At 37.8% G+C, this 11,578-nt stretch overlaps 1 protein-coding gene across 1 annotated transcript; it reads left to right on the top strand.

Annotated features, from left to right (window-relative positions):
• On the top strand, nt 1-11,537 carry LOC306845245 (zinc finger and BTB domain-containing protein 11-like). Its single transcript, XM_079377933.1, has 10 exons — nt 1-547; nt 1,388-1,608; nt 1,854-2,085; nt 3,551-4,563; nt 5,118-5,414; nt 5,507-5,903; nt 7,246-7,363; nt 7,487-7,645; nt 7,894-8,069; nt 10,463-11,537. Exons 1-10 carry the CDS (start codon nt 238-240, stop codon nt 10,978-10,980), a joined length of 3,441 nt encoding a protein of 1,146 aa, XP_079234059.1. The 5' UTR covers nt 1-237; the 3' UTR covers nt 10,981-11,537.
• Nucleotides 11,538-11,578: the final 41 nt, after the last annotated feature.

The following is an 11,578-nucleotide window of genomic DNA, read 5'->3' as shown; positions in this document are numbered from 1 at the left end:
GCAGCATCCGGTTGTGCAGCAGCCATTTTGTCTGTTCAGGCAAGTCCACCCCACACGGTCAAGAACTGACGTTCCCCCTTGGAAAACATTTCAGAAATACCACACTCGATACTTTCTGTGTCATCTATGGAAGTGGAAACGGGCTGAAAAAATACCTTGTTGAATTCTACGCTCGAGAATAGTTCTCGCTGTCTGATGTGTCTCGTTTCTGTTGAGTGAGCTTCATTAATCGGGGTTATGTCGAGCGAGGAGAGTTACTTAGCCATCCAGCGCTACTTGACTGATGAGCGTGAGCCTTACGCACCGGGCACGCACGGCAACACCAAGAGAAAGATCCGGAAAGCAGCTGCTTGTTACATAGTGCGCAATGGGATTCTTTATTATCAGAGGCGGCAGAAAGGCCTGGATGAATTCACGGAGCTGGAAGTGGTGCTGCAGGCCGAGAGACGGAAGGAACTCATCACGGAGGCGCACATCACGTCCGGAGGGGAACACCTCAACCAGCAGCAAACGTGGGAAATCATCTCCCAGAAGTACTGGTGGAGAGGTACACTAATCACTAATGTAATGACCGCTGGAATCGCTTAAACGTTTCTTGTCTTTAGGTTATATGTCAAGCAGGTCACAAGTAAGTTAAGGAAGCTACAATAAATATGTAGTAAGACGTGAACACATTTAATGCAGCTTCCAACCTTCTTAGGATAGATTCATACAACTTTTGTATAGCCTCCAGATGAATGTTGTTTATAATATCGTCTGCCATTTGCTTGTTGGAGGAGGAAATCGAATTCTCTCCAAAACTGTCCGAAGTGGTTTGATAATATTCAAGTCAGGAGATTTGTTTGGCCGGGGCAGATGTTGAAGTTCACCTTGGTCCAGCTGTCCTGGCTTTATGATTGTGACACCATATTTATTTATTTTATTTTTTTGTTCACTGGTGACTGTGATTAGGGTTTTAGCAAGTGTAGCTATTTCATGGGTGTTCTCTGTGATCGAATTTTGAGGAAACAGGGTGTTCAAGGTGAATATTGAGGTTTGGTGTCACTTTTGCTGCAATAGTACTGTGTTCTGTCGTTTTTGGAAGTCTGACAAGTTACCCATTGCACCCACGGATGGTACTAGTACTACCCACTGCAGAACACAAATTATACCACACTGATATAACTAAAAGATTCAATAATTGTGATATGTGTGTGGCAGACTATGCAAGCAGTACACAAAGGGGAGCATCATACTCAGAATGGCTTTTTATTATCCAAGGGTGATTGGGAATGAGACTTAACATAGTAGTGTCAGAGATAGAACAGTCAATATTATATTTAGGGTTTTTGAGAGAACATCTGTTATCATATTCATAAGTAGCCTAAAGCTAATCTTCTTATGACAGGAGTGCTGAAGCAGGTGAAGGACTGCATCAGAGAGTGCAGTTACTGCCAAAGCAAGCAGGAGAAGGGGAGAGGAAATGCTGAAGATGCCACCAAACAAGCAGCTGTCCGACAAGCGAGACGAAAGACCTCTGTATGTGCCAGCGAGGAAGAGGATGACGAGGCAAATTATGATTTGGATTCGGAGCAGTCCAGTGCAGTTGATAAACATGAATTGGTGTTTGTAAGTATAGTATACCATTTGTGTCACTGAATTAAAATTGGTTTCCTGAAATTTTGAATTTAATTGACATTATTCCAGGTACAATAGCACCTTGATATTAAAAGATGAGGATATTAAAACTTTAAATTGTTGATACAGTAAATATTAGCTGATCTAAATTACAATTAATATATATTATTTTATATCTTTAATGTATTTATGCACATGATAATGATATTATATTTCTCCTCTATGTATTCTTATAGGTGGACAGTAAAGGAATTGTCAAGCAGTTCTTACCAAAGCATGGGCAGACGATGCTGGACAAGTTGAACCAGCAGAGAATGAATAATGAGTTCTGTGATATCACCCTGCTTATTGAGGGTGAGGAGTATCGCGCACATAAAGCTGTCCTGGCCTCCTGCAGTGATTATTTCTATGAGCTCTTTGTGGAAAAGGGTGCTATGACCAGTCATGAAGCTGTCGTTGACCTCTCTGGTGAGAAGAATCCACCATGCTGTTGATTGAAATCATGGAATAAACTAAAAGACAAATCAATTTAAGGATTTATGTTTAATTATATGAAGTATTTAAAGGCATAGTTCACCCAAAATGTATTTATTTTTCTCACCCTCATGTTTTTCCAGAGCTGTATGACCTACTTTCTTCTTCTGCTGTTGAACATAAAAAGAAAAAAAATGACAAAAAAAGTACTTCCATACAATGAAAGATAGTGGTACCTAAAGTGCTTGGATTAGTGCTCTCAAACGATTAATCGCATCCAAAATAAAAGTTTTTTATTCGTTATGTGTGTGTACTGTGTACATTTATTATGTTTATATAAATACACACCCATGCATGTATATATTTCAGAAAGATATGTTTAAATAATATAAATTATACAAATATATACATGCACATATATACTATATGTTTGTGTATTTATATATACATAATAAATATACACAGTACTACACACAGATATATTATGAAAATAAAATTATTTGCGATTAATCATTTGACAGCACAAGTTTGGATACCAACATTTAAAAAAGAATAATAATAATGTTTGATAAAAGAAAGTCATTACAGTTATGGAACATCATGAGGTTGAAAAAATTAGAGTTTTCATTTGTGGGGGAACTTTGACTATATATGAATAAATATAATAATTATATATAAATATAATCTCTGTTCCAAATTCCAGTGAGCTACATCAAATCAAAATATGGCCTCAAAGTGGCTAATCTGAAACGGTATTCATGGGCAGCAACTCTATTAATACTTTGAAAACAATTAATTTAATATGCATAAAATATATTGCACACATAATATTTTGGTGAGATGGTTATTATAGTTATTTTTAATACTGCTGTTCTTTTTAACAATTTTATTCTGCTTCATCTGCCATCTCGGATTAAACTTTTTACTGAGCAAACTGCAATGCATTCTGGGATGAAGAACTCACATCTTGACTTTGGGAGCATACCAGTGATGGCAATATATTGGTCGACCATTGTTAGGAAAAGCCCTTAATTTTTCCTGTTTGGTTGATAAGTGGCAGAAGCAGGACTTTTATTTTGACAGCGCCTTAACGCAGACACACAGTAGTGCCCATGTCTTCATTTGTTTGTCTTTTAAAAGACAATTTATGTCATTTAAATAAGTGTTATAAGTATTTAATTTCACAACCTTGCAGATAATAGCAAATCCAGCTGTTAAATCTTTGGATGATTCCCTTAACTAAAGTAAAAATCTGTTTATTTTACAGACTGGCAATGGCCATAAAAAAAGCTACATTAGTCAACCTCTAATGTGTAAAATGTTGCTTATATAGAAATGCTCCCTAGCTAGTTTGTAATTAGTATGAGAAGATTAACGGTTTAATTTATTGGGGTGTTATTTGAGAATATTATATGTATTTGAATTGCCATTGTTTCTTTTTTGTTATTTTACCCGCCAGGCTTCAGCAAGGCCAGTTTTCTGCCATTACTGGATTTTGCCTACACCTCCAATCTGACCTTCAACTTTTGCGTGATGGCAGACGTCGCCACACTGGCACGGCACTTACTGATGGCGGAAGTGCTTCAGATCTGTGAGTCCGTGCATAAGAAAGTGGAAGAGCAGAAGCTGATGGTCTACCAGAGAGGAGATATTCACACTGTGGTATCCAGCCAACCTGTGCCCCCTCAGCCAATCACACCCACCGCCTCTGAAACCTATGTAGTGACTATGCAGAGTGAAGGCACACCTGGAGAAGGGCAGTCCCTGGCTGTAATCACAAGTGAAATCGGAACGGCTGAATCGCTGGCGTTGCTTGCTGGTGCGACTGTAGATGGCGAAACGATGACTGTAGTCACTCATAGCGGACAGGCTGGCTCAGCTGAGTCTCTGGCCATGGTGGCCCACAGCGGCCAGGCAGAGGAGGGCGAGACAATGACTCTGGTCACTCACTCTGGCCAGGCAGGTTCAGGTGAGTCCCTGGCTGTAGTACAGGCCTGTTGGTCTGTTGAGGAGCCACAGGTTGGTGACACACCTATCGCAGAGAACATGCAGACCGGAGCCTTTCTCATTAGTGTGGATCCTGGCAAAACAGATGCTTCTGAGATTGTGCATTTAGCTGCAGCAGCGCCTCCTGCTGTGCAGGATGAGCCCCAGGTGGCTGAACTAACACGTCAACTCGAGCCTGCAGCAGCACCACAGCCAGCTCCTGCACCAGTGAAAAGGAGGCCTGGAAGACCACCTAAAATGAAGCAACAGGAACCGCCTCCTCCTCTTCCTTCAGAGGAGGAGCCTGCGGAGATGGAAGGTGTTGAGGATGGATCCGCTGCAGATGGAGAGAAAAAAGAAGAGGAATGTTTAGATCCCAACAAGAGATACCTGAGAAAACGATCCGTGAAAGAAGGAGGGTATGTTCGTCTTCATATGGGACTTGAGACGGAGGAGGAAGAGAAAAGCACCTCACCTCCTATGAAGGTATGCAGCTCTCATTCACTCGACATACGATTCATTTGTAAATGTGATGATGGCCCTGTCCCAAATGGTGCCCTTTTGGACTTGGCATATTTGTGAGGTCCACAGGACCGCAGGGTGGCCCATCTGTCATTTTATGGCTTAAAAGGGTGCTCAGGAGTGCCGCCTATGTGGCCTTGATTCACCCTTTGTCAAAGCCTGGTGTCCTGATATCATGTCCTAAAATCATAATGAGGAAACAGTCTTCATTAAAAAATTTAATTCTTGAAATGAAAAACCTTAAATAATTAATACATTAACAATTAAATAATAAAAATAATTATTAATAGTGGAATAATCAAATGTATTTCCTAAAAATTTATTTTAAGCGAAGACCTGGGACATGCATTTTAAACTAGATTAGATTTTTTTAGTTTTTAAATCATCATCATAGACACTATTATTTGTCATTAAACCCAATATTATGATGTTGCTTAATGAGCCAAGGATTAGGATAGAAAAATGCACTCAAAGGCAGTCAGCCAGATTGTCTTATTAGAATCACACTGTGTCCCCAGACACCTCAGAGATTTGCCAGGAGAGGCCGACCGGTTCAGTCTGCCAAGAATAATCTTGAAGAGTTTTCAGAGACAAACCTGGAGGCTGCTTCTGATGCCGTAGCTGCTTTCGCAGAGGAACCGGAGCCTGTTGCAGACCAGCCAGAGACTGTGGAGGGAGGCACACTACAGGGAGACCCAGGAGGAGCTGTGGAGGGAGAACACGCGTGTATCGAGTGTGGCTTGGTGTTCCACAGGCGGTACGCCCTCATCATGCACGCTCTGAAACACGAGAAGACTCGCAGCTTCAAGTGCAGTGTATGTACACTTGGGCTGAATGAAACATAATAATTCTAGCCTGATCTTTATGCATTTTGGTCATTTTTCTGACCTTTCTTTTGTCCTTACAGATTTGCAATAAGGAATTCCAGTACGCAGCTTCGCTCCGAGCGCATTTGGCCCGTCACAAGCATCAGAAGACCCAGAGAGCCAGCATGACACGAGCCACGGCCGCAGAAGATTCTCAGGGGTCAGAAGATCAGATGAAGTACCGCACCAAACGGGAGTTTGTGTGCGACATCTGTGGCAAGACTCTGCCCAAGCTGTACTCCCTGCGCATTCATATGCTGAACCACACGGGGGTGAGGCCACACACCTGCAAGGTTTGCGGGAAGAGCTTTGCCACCAAGCACAGTCTGAAGATGCACCGGTCACTGCACGACTCCCTCAAGAGATTTCAGTGCACTGTCTGTGAGAAATCTTTCGTCACCAAGAGAAGCCTGGAGGAGCATACAAGCATTCACACAGGTACACACACACACACACGCTCCTTTTACTGGTGTCAGACGAATAGGAAAATATGCAAGTATCTAATGGAGCTCTGTCATTATGTGATTAGAATTAATTATGGGTGAAAAAATGCATTGATATGCTCATAAAGAAAATTCAGTGTGTTTTGGTTAGGATTCAGTTACAGAATAATCACTAATTATTTTTACACTACTCTTCTAAATTTGATAAGGTGTTTTTTTTTTCTTAGTTTTGTTTGTTTTTTGGAATGAAATGAATACTTTTACAGCCAAGATACATTCAATTGCTTTAAAGTGACAGTAAAGATGTTTATAATGTTTCTATTTCAAATAAGTGCTTTTCTTGAATTACATCTAGGAATCCTGAAAAAAAAGTATCATGGTTTCCAGAAGAATATCAAGAAGCATATAAATTTTTCAAAATTGATTTTAATTGATAATAATAATAATAATTTCTTGAGCACCGAATCAGCATATTAGATCATGTGACATTGAAGGCTTGAGTAATGAATGCTGAAAATTAATCTTTGCCATCACATTTTAAAACAAAAAAATAAATATTTTAAACTGTAATAATATTTCACAATATTACTATTTTTACCGATTAGTTAAATGTAGTGATGGGGAGCAAAATATACTTTTTTTTTTTTTTTTTTTTTTCAGAAATGTTCAACAAAAAAATCTTATCGTACCCAAAACTTTTTGAATAGTAGTGTACTTTAGGCAAAGCAAGGTTATTTATATAACACATTTCTTACACAATGGTAATTCAAAGTGCTTTACGTTGTAAAAAATAAACTTAAAAATTAAAAGAAAAGGTAAATACAGATAAAAAACAATACAAATAAATTTATGAATTGGTTAAAAGACATGCCAAAAAGCTGAATAAAGTCTGTAAAAAAAAAAAAAAAAAGAAGTCTAGAAATAGTGTGCTGTTATTAAATGACAGAATGTGCAAGTAAAGAGGTGTTTTAAGTTTGGACTTCAATGTAGGTGCCTGACATCTGCATCTGGTTCCTGACGCTTAGTAGATAAATACTGTCTCACTATATTTGGAATTAATCCTAAATATTTTTATTTGTAAAAATCCAACAACTCCAGATTCCAGCATGGCCAATTTTAGTTGCTGTTACAAGTCAGCATGTTTTCGGATGTATGAACCAAATGTATTCATTTATACCTAAACACAAATTTAAGAGTATTTAGTAAAAGGTTGCAATTAAGTTGCATTATTGTCTGAGCAAAAATGTACTCCCTTAGTTTTAATGTAGTTATTACAATGTTTGTAACATTATGATAAATGCTAAATGAGCAGTTCATAATAGCAGTTTGTTTAACAGGTGAATCAAAGTACTTATGCACAACCTGTGGAGCATCTTTCCACCGTGCGTCCGGACTGAGCAAACACCTCAAGAAACATCAACCCAGACCAGAGGTCCGCTCATTCCACTGTTCTCAGTGAGTGCTTTATCCCTCGACACATGCAGAGTTTTCTTCAAATAACCCATTAGACTTATTCACATATTTTTCCAATATAACGGTTTAGTTCCTTAATTTGTTCTTTTTGTTCCTTCATTATAGCTGTGATAAGAGTTTCTTTGAAGCAAAAGACCTGCAGCAGCACATGAATAAGCACTTAGGCCTAAAGCCCTTCCAGTGCCAGGTCTGCGGCAAATGTTACAGCTGGAAGAAGGACTGGTACTCACACGTCAAATCGCACACTGTTGCAGAGCCCTTCAGGTGAGAGTAAAATAGTTAATTTCTTACAGCTGTGTTTTGAAAGGTTATTTTTTAAGAAAAAAATGAAAGATTCTTATGATGATGTTTTATTTTATTATTAAAGATTTAGTTTTTAGATTCAAAGAAAAACATGACCTTAGATCTGAAAAGAGCCTGTCATGAGAATTATATTCTGTATTATATGATACCTGAACTCTAGAGAGACTTGAGCACTTGTTAGAGGTAGACTTGTTTTGTCCTTTTGGCAGGTGTAATGTGTGTGGGAAGGAGTTCTTTGAGAAGGCCCTATTTAGACGGCATGTCAAGAAAGCCACTCATGGAAAGAAAGGCAGAGTGAAGCAGAACTTGGAGAGAGAGTGTGAACACTGTGGGAGGAAGTTCACACAGCTCAGAGAGTACCGCCGCCATATCAATAATCACCAGGGTGAGTAGAGAATCATACATAAACACATGTTTTGTAGAATGATAATAAATCATTTATATGCAGATTTAGGAACTGTTTCATCCAAAACAAAACAAAAAAATTATATATATGCAAAGAATTTTGGCAACACTGACTCTGTTCTGACTCAATCATTTCTGAAACAAGTATGTTGTTGTCGGTTGTGATATATATATATATATATATATATGGCCCAGAAACCATAACGGTGCCTCTGTATATGTGTGTGTATATGTGTATATATATATATATATATATATATATATATATATATATATATATATATATATATATATATATATACACATACATACATGCATACACAGGGGCACTGCTATGGGGGGGGCTCCCCCTCACAGCTATATCACATGAATGAATGTTAGTTGTGATGTATATACATATATAATTTTTTATAATTGTTTTTTTTTTTTTTTTTGCTTTGTAACCATTCAGGAGCCAAACAAAATATTTTTTTTTTAATTTTTTAACAGCTTTACATTTCCCCACTAATAGTAATTTACACACTTAAACTATGTATTTTGTATACAGTCAAACCAAAATTTATTCCGACACCTTCAACATTTCTGACATTATCACAGTTTATTTGCTATAGTTAGCAAGGTTATTTTCGTAAACGAAGACTAAAACTAAGACGAAAACGATTGATGAAAAAACAATTTCGTAAACTGAAATAAAATAAAAACATCAAAATAATTAAAAAACTTAAATGAAACTAATAACAGTTATTGAAAAACTAACTGAAATAAAATAATAATTATCAAAACTAAACAATCGTTTTCGTAATCTCTCACCCCTTGGCAGAAAAATCTTTGAGCTGTGTGGCACAGCAGCACTAATTTAATTCTGTACAAGACCAGAACCGTTTGACCGTAAAGACCGTGAGTCGCGACCCGAACCGCACCCGCATTAAATCTGTTACATCAGGTAGGCAAACTTATTTCTTTTCTCATGTAACACAAGCAATCAAACCAACATTAGGCATTCTAAGTTGGTGCTTTGAAGAAAAACAGACACGCAGCGCAACATGATAATTAACAGAAAAAAAAAGATGATAACGCGCATCCTTTCTGTAAACAATAGCCTAACTTTTGCCTAGCATCTTGTGATCACTCTGTCTTTCGAACAAATGTGCATACAGGCTAAATCACATCATACACACGCTTAATTCTTCATAAATTAAAATAACATTCAAATATGAGCCTTTACTGTTAAATGCCATTGCTGTTATTATTGAATTTCAGAATTATGCGCGGCTGTTCACGGAAAAGTGAACACGACACGACAGTTACAATATCATGATTATGGTTAAATAAGAAAAAAAGACATCTAATATAACCAAATTAGGCTACATTTATTTTCATATTAAATATCTCAACACGCATCATTAGATATGACATTAAGGGCAACTTGTGTAGATTAGTAAAAAGGCGTGACTGCTTCCTTTGGTGTATATTTGTATACTTTTACCATCTAATCAATCTCAACATGCATTAATTTTGTGTCACTAGACGTTTGCCTCACTATAAGGTTAAATTATGCCTACGTCTTTCTTTGACCTGCGCTCTGGAAGTGATCTGTTAATTCTGCTAAACATTAATCAAAACTGAAACTATATAAAAACTAAATAAAAATGAGTTCACAAAATAAAAACTAAACTAAAACTAACAAAAATATTCATGAAACTAAACTGAATTTTATAGCAAATTTGAAAACGATATTAAAATAAAACTAATTTAAAAATTCAAAACTATAACAACCTTGATAGATAGTTTAGAAAATGGTAATAAAATATGACAAGAACTCAAATTCATCTTGATAATGTCACATAACTTTGTTAGAAATGTATGTAATGAATTTATATATACACACACACACACACACACAGTATGCTTATCCAACATAACTCTCTCCCCCAAAAAATATTTTTATAAATAGATTTTCTTAGTTCTCCATAAAAATACCTTTTAGTTTTGCCACTATGTATAGTACTAAATTTTAAACGAACTGTTTTTTAAATATACGTACATTGTTTGAAGCTTGTCACCCAAAACAAATGATTTTGATTTGTTTATGATTTGCTTTTAATGAAAAGATTCCTAATCGGCACATCTGCAATGCAGCTGTAGGTGGCACTGCATGTCTCTGTACAGACCCAGTGAACAGGAAATAATCAACATGAGTCATTATTGGGATTCAATCATCATCATGTTCAGTATAATCAGACATCTTACACACTTTCATGCTTGTTTGTGGCAATTTACAGTAAGCTGACATTTTGGTTTGTGTATCAGCCACTTGAAATGCTTATAAATAGCTGAGTTTAACAGATGTCATGCTGCTCTTTTTTTTTGTAGGAGTGAAGCCCTTTGAGTGTTTGACCTGTGGCGTTGCATGGGCTGATGCTCGTTCGCTGAAGCGTCACGTTCGCACTCACACGGGCGAGCGCCCTTACGTGTGCCCGCTGTGCCAGGAGGCCCACATAGACGCCAGAACGCTGCGGAAGCACATAACAAAGTTCCATGGAGATCAGTTGCCCGGCAAGATCATGCTGGAGAAGGACACTCTGCAGTTCCACAACCAAGGCACGCAGGTGGAGCATGCCGTCAGCATCCTCGGTTCCGAACTGCCCCCTGAACTCCAACCTCCACAGCCTCCCACCACAGAGGAGATAGAGACCGTGCTCATCACAGAAGAAACCGTGGAGGCCGTGCAAGCTATGAGTGAGGGAGCCGTGGCCACGTTGTCTGATCAGAGTATTATGCAGGTGGTGAACTACGTCTTGGCACAGCAGGCTGTAGTTAAAGTGGAAGAGGCACCAGAAATCATCCAGACCATGGAAGTGGAGGTGGCCCATGTGGCAGAGGTGGAGTGAGACCACCTCAACTGAACCTGACCTGGCAGTAAAAATGATATGACTATGGGCAGGTTTATTCTTTTTTTGTCGTCATATGCACCCTGTGTGATAATGTAAAAAAGTGCTCATTTATTTTTGTTGTAAAATGTAAATTAAAATAAGCTCAAAGGACTCTGAGTTTGCTTATATCAGTGTGAGTGTGTTTGTGTGTGTGAATCTGTGGATGTGTGAATATGCTTGATTAGCATTATACTGAACTTGTGTACATGTGTACATAAACATAATAATTTGCATTGTAATAGTCACAAGCATACGACAAATTAATTACAATATAAACATTTGGCTTTTTTGTAACTAGGTTACATTTTCTCATTATTAAGGCTGTTTTTTTTTTCTTTTTGATTATTTGTAAAGCTTAGCTGAGATATAAGCTCTAACAATCTTAGCGAAAGGGCCATAGGCTCTTGTCTGTTGTATAATGCGGTGCCTCAGTCTCAGCTGAGTACTATAGCAGCAGAAATGACAACCAAATAAAAAAACTCCCTGTCTGCAGGGATGCACCATGTGCTATATTTCTTTTCTGTTTTTCATTTTATGTGTCTTGAAGTGTGAAAAT

This window comes from Barbus barbus (assembly GCF_936440315.1).
Source record: "Barbus barbus genome assembly, chromosome: 25".
Classification (NCBI taxonomy): Eukaryota; Metazoa; Chordata; class Actinopteri; order Cypriniformes; family Cyprinidae; genus Barbus; species Barbus barbus.
The sequence above is the reverse complement of the archived record's forward strand: the minus strand, read 5'-3'. Positions and strand labels throughout refer to the sequence as shown.

What these genes read in the sequence shown, in the direction of transcription:
- LOC306845245 (XM_079377933.1), top strand. Translation starts at nt 238, where the DNA reads ATGTCGAGCGAGGAGAGTTACTTAGCCATCCAGCGCTACTTGACTGAT. An exon ending in ATAAACATGAATTGGTGTTT is followed by an intron (nt 1,609 to 1,853) that starts GTAAGTATAGTA and finishes GTATTCTTATAG; the next exon opens with GTGGACAGTAAAGGAATTGT. An exon ending in GCACCTCACCTCCTATGAAG is followed by an intron (nt 4,564 to 5,117) that starts GTATGCAGCTCT and finishes CTGTGTCCCCAG; the next exon opens with ACACCTCAGAGATTTGCCAG.